Source organism: Salvelinus alpinus, chromosome 30 (assembly GCF_045679555.1).
Source record: "Salvelinus alpinus chromosome 30, SLU_Salpinus.1, whole genome shotgun sequence".
NCBI classification, from domain to species: domain Eukaryota; kingdom Metazoa; phylum Chordata; class Actinopteri; order Salmoniformes; family Salmonidae; genus Salvelinus; species Salvelinus alpinus.
This window is the reverse complement of record NC_092115.1, coordinates 30,986,592-31,005,987: the sequence shown is the minus strand read 5'-3', so window position 1 is coordinate 31,005,987 and position 19,396 is coordinate 30,986,592. Positions and strand designations below refer to the sequence as shown.

Here is a 19,396-nt window from a genome sequence, read left to right as displayed (position 1 = left end):
CCTGCAAATAAGATTGCTCAGTGCCTTTTGAATTTTGTCCTGTATACTTTAAAAATCGATTGGTGTATTACTCATACAGTAGGCGAGCTACTCTACCTGTTGGAGACCCCTGAGTTAGACCATGCTGGTAAGACCAGCTAGACCATTCTGGTCAGGCCAGCTTGACTAGCGTCCGACCTGCACTGGCCAGCATAGACCAGCATGGACCAGCTTGAAATTTATGCTGGTCTATGCTGAAGTAACTTTGATATATAGTACTGGACATGAACTTGGTCATACTGTATGTGGACAGATATAGTTTGACTGCTAGAACGGACAGATAATACATTTTAAAGGAACTACCTGGTAAAATGTAGTCCAGATTTAAAAAAGACTTAACCTCTCATTAACTTTCGTTTTCAACATAAGGTGAAACCTAATCGATCTGAACAGTATTTTAGTCCTGTACTACTGTAGGCCTACATGTTCAATATGCTGTGTGTATTGTAGAAAGTGTTGGGTATGTATTTCATTGAGTTGTCACTCAGTCACGGTTGTTCAGATCCGATGGGTTCCCTTACAGTCTCCCTGATGTTTGGCCTCAGCTCTGACACTGTCTTGTCAACAGCCTGTGGCAGCAACACACACACACACACACACACACACACACACACACACACACACACACACACACACACACACACACACACACACACACACACACACACACACACACACACACACACACACACACACGACCCCCCGCCCCATCCCCTTCTAGTCTTCACATCTCCAACAGATGTGCCACTAGCAGCATTCTTACATCCGTGTCAGTTCATAATCATCTCTCCTCTCCTGCCAATACCCTTCTCATACCCTACCCTTGCCCTGCAGACTTTATTCGGTCTGGAGAGGGGGTCTAACTTCCTGATGCCTGTGTATTTATGCAGTGCTGCTTGGCTATTCATCTGGTACACTGTAAAGAAATGCACAATGCACACTCTGGTGAGATGCTGAAAAACGGAAGATAAACAACCAAGGCTCTGTAGCCGAGACGTTGGTTAATAAATCCACAAGCAAGGAGAGATGAGTGTATGATTTTTTTGTTGTTGCGTTGTTGTCCGTCAGGTTTCAGATTATGTAAGAGCTTTGTGTGAACCTTTCACAGTAGTGTCACTATTGTCTCAGGGGTCGTTCAGCCGCCCAGCCCTCTTCTACTCTCCTCCTCTGTGAGATGTGGGACACTTGACTAAGGTTACGTCCCAAATGGCTCTCTATTTAGAGAATTCCTTTTGAAGTAGTGCACTAAATAGGAAATAGGGTGCCATTTGAAACACATGCTCGGTTAATCCTCTTGATAGACGAGCCGACAGCTCTACTTCATCAAAGAGAAGAGACCGAGAGGAGGCGCCGTAGGGAGAGTTAGTGTTTGTGTGCATGTGTTTGTGTACTGTAATCTGAGATGAAAACGTAGTTATCCGTGAACGTATGAAGTGTATCTACAGTACATTTCCTGTAAGTATGTATCATAGTGTGTATCCTAATCCCTGCTCTCACTGCTTGTTTGTTGACAGATATTCCCAGGATTGATTCTATCGGATATAAAGCCTGCCAAAAAGATGAAGTTTAAGACGGTTTGCTACTTGCTTGTGCAGCTCATGCACTGTAGGAAGATGTTTAAGGCTGAGATCCCCTTCTCAAATGCCATGAACTGTGAGGACGGTGACAAGGTAAGATCTTTGAGTGTCTGTTTGTGTGTGTATGTTTGTGTGTGTTGTCTATGTGTGGGTGAGTTTGTGTTTGTGTGCATGCTTGTTTGTGTGTGTGTGTTGTGTAAGGGAATGTAGAGACAGAGAGAGAAGGTATGTGTGTGTATACATGTGAGTACATGTGTGTGTACATGTGTACGTCCATGTGTACGTGTGTGTGAGCATGCATGTGCGTGTACTTGTCTGCGTGCAATGTGTGCTTCCCAACCAACCAGACTTTGTTGACCTTCATCAGTTTACTTTCAATTCCTTTGGTAATATGGCTGATTGTCAGTGTGTTACCTTGACCTGCTGTCCCTGTAAAGATATCCTGAAGTCTGTCTTCAGTTCAACTCTGGCTCAGGATATTTAAATCCAGATACTCAGGTCTGTGTGGGTGTGTGTGGGAAAGGAGATGTAATGCAGCGCATAAGAGCCAAAAGAAATCTCGCCCTTTCAGATAAAAACATAAAACTTAGTACAATCATTCCGTAAAGGGCATAAGAATCTCTATGTGGTTACATTTATATAATATGTCATAGAGCTCTGATGCTTCGTGAGAACCCTGGATGAAAGCATGTAAACATAGCTTTCAAAAGAGAGGGGATTGGAGTGAAGTTAAAATATACTCGACACAGACTGAGATATTCAGATTCAGGCCACACACACACTCTCTCCAGGCTGTCGGAAATGACAAATTAACTCCGAGAGAGAGGGAGAGGGAGAGTGGGAGATGGGAGAGTGGGAGATGGGAGACGAGGAAGGAGTGAAAGGATGAGTGCGCTCGGAGCAGCCGTGGGTGTATGATGTGATGAGTGTCCAATGCTCCTCGGACCATCTCCAAACAATTGGGTCACATGCAGAGTGGGAGATGGAGAGACTAAAGAGAGAGACTAGAGGGAAAGTGAGAGGGCGACGGGAGAGAAAAGGGGTGAGAGACAGGCTTACAACACAGCCACAGAAACACTCATTAGCGTAATCAATGCACACACGCCACCAAAGCAACCAAGAGAAAGTGAGGGGTGATGAGGATGAAGTCAGTGGGGTGTGTGTTTGTTAACCTTCCTCAACCGTCCTCATTCGCTCTGTCGCCCCCCCCATCCCCCATCCCCATTATGAAGCCACTCTTTTCAGCCGCTCCTCGCTTACCCACTGTCTCTCACGCTGTGACACTGATGGGCATCAGTCTGTACAGCTCACTGGCTTTCTTCCTTCATCCAGGAAGACTCAATCAGGCTATATCCCAACTGGCACCCTGTGCCCTATATAGTACACTGCAAGTCAAAAGTAGAACACCACGAAGAGCACCATTTGGGACACGTCCTCATTCTCTCTGGTGTCAAATCACTGCTTTTGCTCTGCTGCTCCACATAGCCTACTGTACAATAATGACGCTTCCAAAGAACTATCAAGACAAGGGGGTTCAGTTGGGGTCAGAGAATCAATGTTAACTGTAGAGGAAATCATTTATGTTTTGTTTGTTTTGTGAAGATGAGCATTTAATATGTTGATGCCCCTTATCAATTCATATGAAGTCAACCACAAGGATTGACTTTGTTTGATTTCCCTTGCTCACATTTAAAGATTTGAGAACTGTTAGAACACACCTCTTCTTACTCCATGGTGAATTTTGGTGTTTGTAGTTAAGTATAAACTTTCTCTCACCCACAATGATACCCAACAGTGGACAGTAGAGGCCCAGCAATCTATTTCCTCCGTGACCCATTGTTTTGAACAGCTGGTATAAAACCCTCTGAACGTAGTTAAGTCAGGATTCCGTTTCCCACAATTCTGTGCCACAGCGGAGGGCCCTGCGGACGGCTCCAGAGAAGCTGCGGAACCGGACGTCGATGTCGGCTAACGTGACCCAGGCCAGCCCGGGAACGCGGGTCAACCGCTACATTGGTCGTCTAATCGAGGCGAGGCAGACAGAGTCAGACACAGCTGACCTCAACTTCCTCACACTCATGTATAAGTGCTCTGAGCGCGAGCAGAGGGTGAGTAACTATACTACACTTACAACATACATGCACAGACATACACACGCAAACATTGCAACGTAAGGAGTGACTTTTGAATCAGATGAGTGACTTTTGAATCAGACGTTTTGATAGACATAGCACTCAGAAGATGCTTTAATAATTATTTTATCTGAGACATCCCTCTCTCTGGTTGCTCTGCCAGTACCACCAGCTCCATGATGAGTACTTCACCAGCGCCGTGGTCCTCTCTCTAATTCTAGCTGCCTTGTTCGGCCTTGTCTACCTTCTCATCCTACCACAGTATGTACTAGATTATTATAGGATATCTGAGAGCAGCACATTCTGTACCTCTATCTCTTTCTCTGTGCCTCTCTCTTTATCTCTCTCTCTCTCTCTCTCTCTCTCTCTCTCTCTCTCTCTCTCTCTCTCTCTCTCTCTCTCTCTCATTTTAGTATATGATATCTGACAGCGACACACTGTCTTTCTAGCTCTCTCTCTCTCTCTCTCTCTCTCTCTCTCTCTCTCTGTCTCTCTCTGTCTCTCTCTCTCTCTCTCTCTCTCTCTCTCTCTCTGTCTCTCTCTCTCTCTCTCTCTCTCTCTCTCTCTCTCTCTCTCTCTCTCTCTCTCTCTCTCTGTCTCTCTCTGTCTCTCTCTCTCTCTCTGTCTCTGTCTCTCTCTCTCTCTCTCTCTCTCTCTCTCTCTCTCTCTCTCTCTCTCTCTCTCTCTCTCTCTCTCTCTCTCTCTCTCTCTCTCTCTCTCTCTCTCTCTCTCTCTCTCTCTCTCATTTTAGTATATGATATCTGACAGCGACACACTGTCTTTCTAGCTCTCTCTCTCTCTCTCTCTCTCTCTCTCTCTCTCTCTCTCTCTCTCTCTGTCTCTCTCTGTCTCTCTCTCTCTCTCTCTCTCTCTCTCTCTCTCTCTCTCTCTCTCTGTCTCTCTCTCTCTCTCTCTCTCTCTCTCTCTCTCTCTCTCTCTCTCTCTCTCTCTCTCTCTCTCTGTCTCTCTCTCTCTCTCTCTCTCTCTCTCTCTCTCTCTCTCTCTCTCTCTCTCCCTCTCTCTCTCTCTCTCTCTCTCTCATTTTAGTATATGATATCTGACAGCGACACACTGTCTTTCTAGCTCTGTCTCTTTCTCTCTTTCATTTCCCTGTATGATATCTAACAGCAATGTACACTCTCTCTCTCTCTTTTCTTTTGGTCTGCTGCCTCTTGAGTTGACTTCCACAGGCTCTGTCCACTAACTCACTACCTCTTCTTCTTCTCCTCCTCCTGTCTTTCCCCTATTCCTCCTCTCTCCTGCTGCTGTCACCAGGGGAACAGTGGTCCTGGTCCTACTGGTCTTCTGCATCTGTTTCCTAGTAGTTTGTATCATGTACCTGCATGTCACAAAATTACAGGTAAATGCCTGCTCGATGCCTTGGTCCAACTGATTTAACATGTCGTTCTTTTAGTTATTCACTCACTTTTTGTTATGAGAATTTTGTTATCAATGTTCATAAACTTCAAATAATCTACTCAGTCTGCTACCCAGAGTTTGTAAGATTCTGGTTTGAATGAAACAGACAGATTTCTCAGCTTACAATAGTCAAAATGTTTATTCACGAGGACGTCCTGAAGCCCATTATACAAAGACATCCATTTTATAGCTGCGCACATACTTCCATACAAACAGTAGGTATCCTACGCACATACATACACACAAACAGTAGGTGAGTTTTATCCTTCTCCAGAGTTCTCACCACTGTGTATCACTACCCAGCCAACAGTTCCGTTCCCCTGAGATTAGGGAAACCTTGAGAAGTACTCCCTATGCTATCATAAGTTCCTCAGAGGCCTAGCCAGGTCGGTCCAGACACAGTTGAACTGTTCTCGGTTTTTTTCTTCGGCACACACATACAAGTTCAAATCCTAAGCTACACCTTGCTCAGACAGTCTGTGTTTTTCCACTATACAGATACATTGTTTAACCTAATTCTGACTAAAACTACACACATCATCAGATTATAATTTTATGATTCTAATCAATTTCATACAGTTATAAGGTTTCAGAGTGGAATTATTTTATCATTATCTTTCAACATATACATTATTTTATCACTTTTCTGATGGGTTGATTAGCTGTAAGTGATTTTCCATGGGTAGGTCAAACTCTTGGCCCAAGCTATAAGTCACTTTTGATAATTTAGTTAATTTAGCAAATATTACGTTTTTCTGCATATCTGCAAATATGAAATAATATTTTAGTCGGTAGTTGAAAGTAATATTATGTATGAAATTGATGTCAATGGCCTTCAGAAAACTTTTCAAAGTTCACTCAGTTTGTCTTCAAACTCAATGCTAAGTCTATTAATTTCAGCTTTTGTTGAAGTTGACAGATTTAGTTTTTCCAACTTCCCCAACCCCCTCAGCTAATATTACATAAATTAAGTTATAATTCTTTTCAAATTCAAATTCTGTGTGGTAAGCTTTTTCTACTCTCCCTCCCTTTTCATCCTTAATCTGTTTCTCTTTGTGTCTATTCTCTCTCTCTCTCTCTCTCTCTCTCTCTCTCTCTCTCTCTCTCTCTCTCTCTCTCTCTCTCTCTCTCTCTCTCTCTCTCTCTCTCTCTCTCTCTCTCTCTCTCTCTCTCTCTCTCTCTCTCTCTCTCTCTCTCTCTCTCTCTCTCTCTCTCTCTCAGTGTTTTCCAGGCTGCCTCACCATTCAGATCCGTACCGTTCTGTGTGTTCTCATAGTGCTCTTAATCTATGCTGTAGCCCAGGCCTGTGTGGTAAGTAGGGTTAACAACAAGGCACTAAAACAACAATATTCATGACATTCATTGCAATACACTTGAAATCATAAATGTAAATGTCATGCAAATCAAATATGCAAAGAACCAACCTCTGAGTTACTGCTTGAGGGTTTTTGCCATTCTCTCCTCTGTTTCTCTGCCAGGTGGGCTGCATGCCATGGCTGTGGGGCAGTGCCCACCACTCTAACAGTTCCATTGTCATCATTGACACGAGCGACGGTGCCAACCGCACCATGATGGAGCTGCCGTGCGACGGCGTCCGCTACACCTTCCTGTCGTGCATTGTGGGCACGCTGACACTGGCGCTCTTCCTGCGTGTCTCCTGGATGCCAAAGATGGCCCTGTTGCTCCTGCTGGGGGTGCTGTATGTCACCGTGCTGGAGCTCAGCGGATTCAGACGCACCGCCGGGTAAGAGAGAGGACAGAACATACATATATATACACACACACAGGCACACATACACCGCCGGGTGAGGGAGAATACACACACACATTATGTATATAAACAAGCACACACACCAGTGGAGGCTGCTGAGGGGAGGACGGCTCTTAATAATGACTCTAATGGAATAAATGGAATGGTATCAAACACATGTTTGATACCTTAGCCATTCAATCCATTCCAGCCATACACTCAATTCCAGCCATTATTATGAGCCGTCATCCCCTCAGCTGCCTCCACTGACACAAACACAGGAGGGCGAGAGGGGAAAAAGCGAACGGACAAATACACCCACCATCCTCCCACTGTCAGTCCTGAAGCTATAGTCCTCAGATTTACTCTGCTCCCCCTGCCACTCACGTATCTAAAGCCATGATTGATTTTACATGACAGTAGTGTCAGCTACGGTTTCCTCTTGGTTTGATTTGGAGTGGGAACAAGCAAACAACAGTCACAGGGATATTTCCATTTTGTGGGGACGTGTGTAGGAGGAGAGGAGTCTTTGCTTGTCCCCGACCTGCGCACTCTCACATGGGAACTGTTTGAAGAGGAGACACACAGTACATGTTCATTAACTCTATACCAAAAGGTTGAGCTGACAATGTAGGCTTTTGCTTGATTCAGCCGTGCATGTTAGCTACTCCTACTCAGTACCCAGGACCTAGTGCAGCTCGGCGCACAGACCCATTGTATCGATACAAACAGATCACTTACTGCATGAATCATCAACTATATTCAGCCACGAGGCAATTTGTTTCTTGAGCAGATGGTCAAGGGGCTGGAACATAATTACAAATAATTTGTAGGCTGCAAATTGAGCGCAAGAAGCCCAAACAGATAATAATATTTGACTAAAACATAACAATTTCAAACCTTGCTTACATTTGTATACAATCACATTATTGTTGGACATGAAAGACTGTGAAAACACCAGCAAATCAGCTCCAAGGGATTTTAATTCAGGAAATCTGGTCAAAGTATTCCCATGCAGTATCTCTCTATTATGTGTGGCAATACTTTGGAAAGGATTTCCAACAATACAACTCTTGTTCAGAAAACCTGAACAAATAAAAACTTGGGGGCCGCCGGTTGGGGAACCCTGGCTTACTGTATAACACTGGAATACTCTGATATCATTGAGATGGAAAACTACTTGTTGTTCTCCAAAGGGGTCTTATTATCCGTAAATATTATATCTGTGCTGAGTGAATGGTGTTTACATCACTGCTGGTTTAAGTCACCCTGTCTGGGTTTTCCTGCGGTTGTGGCTTACATGGTACAGTTGATGATATCACTGTTGGTTCTCACTGGTGGTTTCATCCACAGGCCACCCCCTTAATTGTTTGTGTAGTGGTCCAGACCTAATGTATGTTGCTGACATCAATTTTGGTTCTCACAAAGTGGGGGGTCCCTGTCCCTCCACGTCTCCCCTGTGAAGTTGTAGTCCCCACTGTATTTATGTGGTCCCCCACTCCCCCTTTTATTAATGATGTGGTACAGTCCTACTGTATTATGTTGCTGACATCTATGTTAGTTTGTTCCCACAGTGGGGGGGCGCGTCGATCCACATCTCCCCACTTTCACTATTAATTAATGATGTGGTACAGTCCTACTGTGTATGACTTATATTGCTAACATTTCTGTTGGTGGGGTTCCATACAGTTACATGTACAGTGCATTCAGAAAGTATTCAGACACTGACTTTTTCCACATTTTGTTTTACATTACAGCCATATTCTAATATGGATTTAGAAAACAATCTCCACACAATACCCCATAATGACAAAGAGAAAACTGTTTTGTAGAAATGTTTGCAGAAATACCTTATTTACGTAAGTATTCAGACCCTTTTGCTATGAGACACAAAATTGAGCTCAAATGCATCCTGTTTCCATTGATCATCCTTGAGATGTTTCTACAACTTGGAGTCCACCTGTGGTAAATTCAATTGATTAGACATGATTTGGAAAGGTACACACCTGTCTATATAAGGTCCCACAGTTGACAGTGCATGTCAGAGCAAAAACCAAGCCATGAGGTCGAAGGAATTGTCCATAGAGCTCCAAGACAGGATTGTGTCGAGGCATAGGTCTCGGGAAGGGTATCAAAAACTGTCTGCAGCATTGAAGATCCCCCAAGAACAAAGTGGCCTCCATCATTCTTAAATAGAAGAAGTTTGGAACCACCAAGACTCTTCCTAGAGCTGGCAGCCCAGCCAAATTGAGTAATTGGGCGAGAAGGGCCTTGGTAATGGGGGGGGCCCAAGAAACCGATGATTACTCTGACAAAGCTTCAGAGTTCTTCTGTGGAGATGGGAGAACCTTCCAGAAGGACAACCATCTCCAACTCCACCAATCAGGCCTTTATGTTAGTGGCCAGAGGGAAGCCACTCCTCAGTAAAAGGCACCTAAAGGACTCTCAGACCATGAGAAACAATATTCTCTGGTCTGATGAAACCAAGATTGGATTTTTTGGACTCGTTTTTACTATGTCATTATTGGGTGTTGTGTCTAGATTGATGAGGGGGGGAAACGATTTAATCCATTTCAGAATAAGAAATGTAGAAAAGGTAGAGGTGTCTGAATACTTTCCGAATTCACTGTATGCACTGAACAGGTCTACAGAGGACGCCATCTCCACAGCTTTACACTCTGTCCTGACTCACCTGGGCAAAACCAACACCTATGTGAGAATGCTGTTCATAGACTTTAGCTCATTATTCAATACGGTCATTCCCTCTAGGCTGGTCACCAAACTCCATGACCTAGGGATCAGCCCCTCTCTCTGTAACTGGACTTTGGACTTCCTGACCAACAGACCCCAGTCTGTCAGGTTAGACAATTTCACCTCCTCAAACCTGAACCTGAACACTGGTGTGCCACAGGGCTGCGTGCTGAGCCCCCTCCTGTACTCCCTCTTCACCTACGACTGTGTTCCTGTACACGGTTCCAACACCATCATCAAGTTCGCAGATGACACCACGGTGGTAGGCCTGATCAGTGACAATGACGAGTCAGCCTACAGGGAGGAGGTCAAGCACCTGGCTGCATGGTGCTCTGACAACAACCTGGTCCTCAATGCAAAGAAAACCAAGGAGCTCATTGTGGATTACAGGAAGTCTTAAAGCTGCAGCCACACCACAGTTCTAATTGATGGCACTGAGGTGGAGCGTGTGCCCAGCTTCAAATTCCTGGGTGTCTACATCTCCGAGGAGCTTTCCTGGACCCTCAACTCCTCAACCCTGGTCAAAAAGGCGCAGCAGCGCCTGTACTGTTTGAGGAGGCTGAAGAAGGCCCACCTGTCTCCCAAGATCCTGGTGAACTTTTACCGCTGCACGGTCGAGAGCATTCTGACTAACTGCGCCACAGTGTGGTTTGGCGGATGCTCTGTGGCCGATCAGAAGGCCCTGCAACAGGTGGTGAAAACCGCCCAGCACATCACTGGTGCCCAGCTCCCTGCCATCGTAGACCTCCACCATAAGCGGTGTCTGCGTAGGGCGCGCAGCATCATCAGGGACCCTTCACATCCATACCACAAACTGTTTTCCCTCCTATCATCAGGCAGGCGGTACAGGTCTCTACGTTCCCGCACTAGCAGGCTCAAGAACAGTTTCTTTCCAGCTACTTTAACCCTGCTGAACTCTGTGACACGGCACTAGCCATATCCACCCGCCCACCGCTTAGTACTGCCTCTCAGGGACCTTGTTTTACTACTCTCCTTGCACTCTTTACTGGACTCTACTGCTTTGCAAAGTCTGATTAAGGACATTATTCAGTTGTACATGTACATGCCTACCTCGGTAACCTCATTGCTGCTAACCCTGCATTTCAGTTGCATGCCTCCTTGCACTTGCCATTTGCCTTCATTGCACATTTATACATCCTACTTAATTGTTTCACTTGTACATTTTTTGTACTCAGTTATTTGCACTTCTGGTCAGATGCTAACTGCATTTCGTTGTACTGTATTATTCAATGACAATAAAGTTGAATCTAATCTAATCTAAAAATATCTCTGTGGGGGGGGGCTCTTTCCATATACCTCAACTCTCCCTTTTAATGAATGATGAGGTACAGTCTTTTTGAAGATTGTTGCTGATGTCTCTGTTGGTTTGTCCCACAGCGGAGGGTCTAATCTCCAGATCCAGGGCTATGAGCCCATCCTGTCCCTGCTGCTGTTCACCAGTGCCCTGGCCCTCCACTCCAGACAGCTGGACCTCAAACTACGACTGGACTTCCTTTGGGCCACACAGGTGTGTGTGTGACTGTGTGTGTGTGTCTGGGTATCTGTGTGGGCTGTTGTCCTATGCATAGATCTAGCTAGCTGATGAACACCATGCTTTACTCATCATCCGACCTTCTGTTGTGACCATATCATGCCAAGTCATATTTTGAGGCTTTTGGCTGCCAAGTGCCAGGCTATTGGCTGTTAAAGCTGCTGGCAGATGCTAGCATGGTGATGGCTGATATTGGCATTGTTGGTTACGATAGGACAGTGCTGATATTGGCACGGTTGTTTACGATAGGACAAGGGGCTGATATTGGCATGGTTGTGTTGGGTTAGAGTTTGAAATACTTGCTATAGTAGAGGGTAATGGTTACATGCAGTCACTGATAAGGGTGGATAGCTGTGGATTTGTGAGGAATGTGGGCCCAGGTCAGGTCACATGAAGGGAGAAGGAACAGTTTTATTACACACATCACTTAACTTCCTGCCTAGCACGAAATATGTTTTCTCCATATTCCGGTTGGAGGAACAAGGAATCAACGGGGAATAAGCAGGAAATCAGGAATCTTCCATCCAGGATTTATGGAAAAACAGGGAATTTATTGAAAGTTCACAGAATTTTGTAACGCTAGATAGGACACAGGGTGATATTGGCATGGTTGATAAGGATAGGTCAGGACAAGTCACTGATGGTTTGGTACAATAGAGCCACTTGGCTGGTAGGACAGTTATAGTGTCTAGTAGGGTTTGGCTTTAGTTTTGGACCTTTAACTATTGATTCTACCAAATGCTCCTTGTCCACATTGTCAGGCTAACATGGTGCCTCAGTCCTGGTGTACATTTAGAGCTTATACTGACACCTTGTGGTATGAGCTTTGAACTGCAGGCTTGAGTTGTACTTTGGGGAGAATTATTTCATTCAAGTTGATGTGTGTGTGTTTTTGTGTGTTGTCAGGCAGAGGAGGAGCGGGACGGCATGGAGAAGGTCAAGCTGGACAACAGGAGGATTCTCTTCAACCTGCTTCCTGCTCATGTGGCTCAACACTTCCTCCTGTCCAACCCCAGAAACATGGTGTGTCCTACATAGACGGACAGATGGACAGACAGACAGACAGACAGACAGACAGACAGACAGACAGACAGACAGACAGACAGACAGACAGACAGACAGACAGACAGACAGACAGACAGACACAGGCAGGCAGGCAGGCAGGCAGTCAGACACAAACAGTGTTGTTTCATAAAGGATATTACCTTTCCTTCAAAGGATCAATAGTACCTTGCCATATACAGAGCCTTCGGAAAGTATTCAGATCCTTTGACTTTTTCCACATTTTGTTACGTTACAGCCTTATTCAAAAATGTATTAAATTGTTTTTTTCCCTCATCAATCTACACACAATACCTCATAATGACAAAGCACATTTTTTGGTGGGTAATGTTTTGTTTAAAAAAAAAAAAATGTAAACCTGGAAATATCAGTCTTTACACCCTTTACTCAGTACTTTGTTGAAGCACCTTTGGCAGTGATTACAGCCTCAAGTCTTCTTTGTTATGATGCTACAAGCTTGGCACACCTGTATATGAGGAGTTACTCCCATTCTTCTCTGCAGATCCTCTCAAGCTCTGTCAGGTTGGATAGGGAGCATCACTGCACAGCTATTTTCAGGTCTCTCCAGAGATGTTCAATCGGGTTCAAGTCCGGGCTCTGGCTGGGCCACTCAAGGACATTCAGAGACTTCCCCGAAGCCACTCCTGCGCTGTCTTGGTTGTGTGCTTAGGGTTGTTGTCCTGTGGAAGGTGAACCTTCGCCCCAGTCTGAGGTCCTGAGTGCTCTGGAGCAGGTTTTCATCAAGGATCTCTCTGTACTTTGCTCTGTTCATCTTTAACTCAATCCTAACTAGTCTCCCAGTCCCAGCTGCTGAAAAATGTCCCCACAGCATGATGCTGCCACCACCATGATTCACCGTAGGGATGGTGCCAGGTTTCCTCCAGACGTGACGCCAGAGGTGGAAAAAGTACACAATGGTCATACTTGAGTAAAAGTAAAGATAACTTAATAGAAATGACTCAAGTGAAAGTCACCCAGTAAAATATTCCTTGAGAAAAAGTCTAAAAGTATTTGGTTTTAAATATACTTAAGCATCAAAAGTGAATGTATAAATAATTTCAATGTGCTTATATTAAGCAAACCAGACAGCATTTACAGATAGCCATGTGCACTCTCCAACACTCAGACACTCAAATGAAGCATTTGTGTTTAATGAGTCTACCAGATCAGAGGCAGTAGGGATGCCCAGGGATATTTTCTTGATAAGTGTGTGAAATGGGCCATTTCCTGTCCTGCTAGCCATTAAAAATAATGAGTACTTTTGGGTGTCAGGAAAAATGAATGGAGTAAAAACTACATAATTTTCTTTTGGAAAGTAGTGAAGTGAAAGTAAATGTTGTAAAAAATATAAATAGTAATGTATTTTTACTTAAGTACTTTATACCACGCGTGAGGCTTGGCATTCAGGCCAATGAGTTCTTGGATTCATCAGACCAGAGAATCTTGTTTCTCGTGGTGTGAGAGTCCTTTAGTTGCCTTTTGGCAAATTCCAAGCGGGCTGTCATGTGCCTTTTACTGAGCAGTGGCTTCCATCTGGCCACTACCATAAAGGCCTGATTGGTAGAGTGCTGCTGAGATGGGTGTCCTTCTGGAGGGTTCTCCCATCTCCACAGAGGAACTCTGGAGCTCTGTCAGAGTGACCATCAGGTTCTTCGTTACCACCCTGACCAAGGCCCTTTTCCACCGATTGCTCAATTTGGCCAGGCGGCCAGCTCTAGGAAGAGTCTTGGTGGTTCCAAACTTCTTCCATTTAGGAATTATGGAGGCCATTGTGTTCTTGGGGACCTTAAATGCTGCAGACAGTTTTTGGTACCCTTCGCCAGATCTGTGCCTCAACACAATCCAATCTTGGATGTCTAGGGAAAATTCCTTCGACCTCATTGCTTGGTTTTTGCTCTGACATGCATTGTCAACTGTGGGACCTTATATTGACAGGTGTGTGCTTTTCCAAATCATGTCCAATCAATTGAATTTACCACAGGTGGACTCCAATCAAGTTGTAGAAACATCTCAAGGATGATCAATGGAAACAGGATGCACCTGAGTTCAATTTTGAGTCTCATAGCAAAAGGGTCTGAATACTTATGTAAATAAGCTCTTTCTGTTTTGTATAATTTTTTATTAGCAACATTTCTAAGAACCTGTTTTCTCTTTGTCATTATGGGGTATTGTGAGTAGATTGCTGAGGAAATATTTTTATTTAATCAAGTCTGTAACGTAACAAAATGTGGAAAAAGTCAAGGGGTCTGAATACTTTCCGAAAGCACTGTATACTGAACAAAATAAATACAACATGCAACAATTTCAACAATTTGACTGAGTTACAGTTCTTATATGGAAATCAGTCATTTGAAATACATTTCTTAGGCCCTAATGTATGGATTTCACATGACTGGTCAGGGGCGCAGCCCACTTGGGAGCCAGGCCCACCTACTGGGAAGCCAGGCCCAGCCAACCAGAAACAGTTTTTCCCCACCAAAGGGCTTGAATTATCTTGGCAAAGGAGAAATGCTCACTAACAGGGATGTAAACAAATTTGTGCCCAACGTTTTAGAGAAATAAGATTTCTGTGCGTATGGAAAGTTTCTGGGATATTTTATTTCAGCTCATGAACCATGGAACCAACACTTTACATGTTGCTTTTATATTTTTGTTCAATACACAATACATCTATTTGGCCTAGTGACTAAGGTTGGCTATGTGTTTTTCTATAGGATCTGTATTACCAGTCCTATGCCCAAGTCGGAGTGCTGTTTGCTTCCATCCCCAACTTCAATGACTTCTACATTGAGCTGGATGGGAACAACATGGGAGTGGAGTGTCTGAGACTACTCAATGAAATCATCGCTGATTTTGACGAGGTGAGGATGTTGGCTGCTACAGTTTACTGGGATATTAACATTATTTGTTGCCTTCTCCTGTGTGTAGGTGTAAATCTAATTTTTCCTCAGCTCATGGATAAAGAATGCTATAAGGACATAGAGAAGATCAAAACCATAGGCAGCACCTATATGGCTGCTGTGGGTCTAGTCCCCACCATCGGAACAAAGGCAAGTGTGTGTGTTTGTGGTGCGGTCTTGTGTGTGTTTGTTAAATAAATAAAAATATATATGAATATAACGAGGACAATGAATGAATGTGATAATTAAATGTAACCTTTGTTTACTTCCTTGCTCCCTTCTATAGGACAAAAAATCTGTCTATGATCACCTGAGCACAGTGGCAGACTATGCTATTGAGATGTTCGATGTACTGGATGAAATCAACTACCAGTCATACAACGACTTTGTCTTGAGAGTGGGTATCAACGTGGGTCCAGTGGTGGCAGGGGTGATCGGGGCCAGGAGGCCTCAGTATGATATCTGGGGGAACACAGTGAACGTGGCCAGCCGCATGGACAGCACCGGAGTACCTGGCAAGATACAGGTACTGTCAGGGCTGTGCACAAACATACCGACTGCCTTTGTAGGCAAAATGTCAACATTCATAGGCCTATATATTTCCTGCAACAACACACTCACTCATCACATATTGTAGGCAAGCTAGTGACAGTGACTCCTAGGCCAAGAGATGACATGAGATGATTCACATGGGGAGAAGAGTGGCTATCAGCTGACCAGAGAGAATGAGAATGGGGCAGCAGGTAGCCTAGTGGTTAGAGCGTTGGACTTGTAACCGAAAAGTTGCAAGATCGAATCCCCGACCAGACAAGGTAAAAATCTGTGGTTCTGCCCCTGAACAAGGCAGTTAACCCACTGTTCGTAGGCCGTCATTGACTTGCCTAGTTAAATAAAGGTAAAAAAAATGCTAGTGTAGGCTAAATATGCTAACTAATTAGATAGGCTGTTGGAACAAACTTGTTTTTACTTGATTTGAGTTTGTTATGCTGCTGACATCTGCCTCTTACTAACAAGCAGTCAGATTGCCCCATTCTTTGTCCATAACAGTGAGAGACACGAATGACAGATCCAACTCAAAAGTAGCCTCCTACCTACCAGTAGCCTCATACCTACCAGTAGCCTCCTACCAGTTGGCCTATTCATGTCTCCCCACCCAGTGCCCGCAGCCAGTGGCCACACATGCAAGTCAGAGGAGTGTGCTCTGGGAAGGCAGGGGAGAGGGTATTTTCTGAGATTTAAGAGCTTATAAAATCAGATAGTTTGATGTTTAATTTGTTACATTCAAAATTAAAACAAAAATTAAAAGACTACTTTTTTTAAAACCACAGAGCTGCTAGGGCACTTTATCAAAGGCGGGCAAGTGCTCAGGCACTGGTTGAGCCCTATCTGTGCATGTGCCTGTGTACTGGTTGAGCCCTATCTGTGCATGTGCCTGTGTACTGGTTGAGCCCTATCTGTGCATGTGCCATGTGTACTGTATTAAATAATGTGTTATGATTGAGGCCTGTTGATTGGCCTAGAGTAAATCTCATTGTATGACAGTGGTATAATCTCTCTCTCTCTCTCTACCTCTCTACCTCTCTACCTCTCTCTCTCTACCTCTCTACCTCTCTCTCTCTCTCTCTTTCTCTCACTCTCTCTCTACCTCTACCTCTCTCTCTCTCTACCTCTCTCTCTCTCTACCTCTCTCTCTCTCTCTCTCTCTCTCTCTCTCTCTCTCTCTCTCTCTCTCTCTCTCTCTCTCTCTCTCTCTCTCTCTCTCTCTCTCTCTCTCTACCTCTCTACCTCTCTCTCTCTCTCTCCCTGTCTCTCTCTCTCTACCTCTACCTCTCCCCCTCTCTACCTCCCTCCCTCCCCAAGGTAACAGAGGATGTGTACCGGATCCTGGGGGATAACTATGACCTGGTGTGCCGGGGCAAGGTCAGCGTGAAGGGTAAGGGTGAGATGCTCACATACTTCCTGGAGGGCAAGGTCCACAGCACTGGCTGTGCCCCCACGTCCTCCGTGGTGCGCTCTGCCAGCCTGAACCGCCGTGCACACTCCTGCGGAAAGGCCAGCGTTCCCACCAAACTGGGCAGCGTCAACTCTGTCGCCAGCTTCACCGTCCGGGCTAGCATGGTTAGCCTCGGTGGCATGGGTAACAGCAGCTCTAGCCCCAGTGTCAACGTCCACCCCACGCAATGCTTACCCTCGCACTGTGTGCCTACTCTGGGAGAGGAGGAGGAAGAAGAGGAGACAGAGGTAGATGTGGGAGGAGTGGCTGTGTAGGTAGGTGGAGAGAAGAAGCGCTGCACTATTGTAAACTTGAGCTCCAGGGTCCTGGGCTATAACATCCATCAGGACTAGATCCACTGAGGGTCCCACTACAGAATGAACCAAGGTCTCCTGTGGGTAACTGGTACACTGGGATACTGGGACAGTCCACTGCACAATGGATCAATGGAGGGATGCTCCTCCAGGAGCTACCTGGTTCTGAGGATGGTCAGATTGGATATCTGGACAATCACACCAAGTATAAAATCCCGATTGCAATCAACCTGCGGACTTGATTGGGTTTGTGTAAGTTTTTGTGACAGTTGTTGTGACTTGCCACCGTTTGGAACCACATACAATCAACTGAAGAATTCCAGCTTCCAGGATTGGAACACCATGCTCCTGATGACTTAAGGGTGGCAGCCAGGTGACAGTGTGTCGTCCCTCTGTGTGTGCACAGTCCCAAAAAGGGGTCATGCACACACAACCCAGTATTATCCACATATAAGAGGACTGATCATGTTATTAATACTTTTCTATGTCTTCTTCTGATTATGCCAAGGATACATTCCATCCTTCACAGTGTAAATACAATCTGTGTACTGTACGTATGGTATGCATGCAAGTGTGTATTTCTACACAAATATTTATATGTGTGTATGCATGTGGGTGTTCTTAAATCTTAAACGAATTAGCACAAATACGTTTTTATACATTCAAAGAGTTCTCAAAATCTCAAAAGGCTTTTGAAAGGTTTTCGGCAGTTCATTAACTGTTAGTGCTGCTCATATTGCTAGGATAGATTGACTGGTCTGGTTCCCCGTCGAGCGCAAACCAAAGCTATGAGCTCCTTTAAGATCCGGTGGTTTAGTTCATCGTCCTTCACAACAGGAGCACAAATGCCATCTAGGTCTCTGGATTTCTAGAGCAACGACGGAAAAAGTCATTCAGGCAAAACAAATCTGAAACACTCAATAGGCAGGATATATGGTTTACTGCATATGACATTTTTTACGTCTCATGGATCCAAACAAACATGTATCGGATGAGGGTAAGTAACATAGTATTATTTCTAATGTAGGCTGCCGGGAGAAATACACACCCTTTGTTTGCTTCTGTGACCTTGTTGAGCTCGTGTATTGATCAAGGCTTGTTATTCGTCCATTGCTCTGCTCTGATAAGGATTATGTGTGGGAGTGTGTGTCCTGTGTCGGCTACACATGCAGCAGGCTTTGAAAGTGAGGTCGGTACGAGAGGTATTGGGTAAGGTACATTGGCTTTGACCCACAGAGCGATAAGGATGCCCTTATCCCTGAGTCCGACTGACGTGCGCTGTAGAACTCTAGTGAATGCCAAACCTGGTGCGGCCGCGTTAGTGTGAACGGTAAGTTTACACACGTTCTGTATGTCTTACACACACACCTTCACACCTTCACACAACAAACCCACACACACACACAGACATGCACCCCTGCTCACATCACACACACACACACACACACACACACACACACACACACACACACACACACACACACACACACACACACACACACACACACACACACACACACACACACACACACACACACACACACACACACACACACACACACACACACAAAATCAGTATTCTGCAAATAAGTACAGACTTAGCAACCTACGTAGGAGCTGTAGAATCACAGTTTCCGGCTCCCATACCGTAGATTAAGCCTGGCCATTAGACAGATACAGTAGGTGACGAATTTCACTTGATCTGCAAAAATGTACATCCAGTTTCAAGTATTTTGCCTTACTTCTATGAAAGCTTACAGTGATTGAAACATGCCTTTTTAGCTGATCACTTTGATACACAGACAGTGGTACTTTTGTAAATAGATTACTACGGCTATAAACAACGTATCTTGTACAGTTATCTCAGATTTTGTAATAAACACATTATTGATGTACAAAATACATGA

At 44.7% G+C, this 19,396-nt stretch overlaps 1 protein-coding gene across 1 annotated transcript in view; it reads left to right on the top strand.

Moving 5' to 3' along the window:
• The window catches only part of LOC139559871 (adenylate cyclase type 1-like), a 67,591-nt gene extending 48,195 nt beyond the window's left edge, over positions 1-19,396 (top strand). Inside the window, exons 8-19 of the mRNA XM_071376297.1 lie at positions 1,554-1,709; positions 3,530-3,724; positions 3,912-4,009; positions 5,024-5,108; positions 6,389-6,478; positions 6,646-6,911; positions 11,067-11,196; positions 12,127-12,243; positions 14,997-15,143; positions 15,234-15,332; positions 15,469-15,708; positions 17,043-19,396. Of these exons, the coding sequence (XP_071232398.1) occupies positions 1,554-1,709; positions 3,530-3,724; positions 3,912-4,009; positions 5,024-5,108; positions 6,389-6,478; positions 6,646-6,911; positions 11,067-11,196; positions 12,127-12,243; positions 14,997-15,143; positions 15,234-15,332; positions 15,469-15,708; positions 17,043-17,450 (2,031 nt within the window). The 3' untranslated portion in view covers positions 17,451-19,396. The remainder of the gene's footprint in view (positions 1-1,553; positions 1,710-3,529; positions 3,725-3,911; positions 4,010-5,023; positions 5,109-6,388; positions 6,479-6,645; positions 6,912-11,066; positions 11,197-12,126; positions 12,244-14,996; positions 15,144-15,233; positions 15,333-15,468; positions 15,709-17,042) is intronic.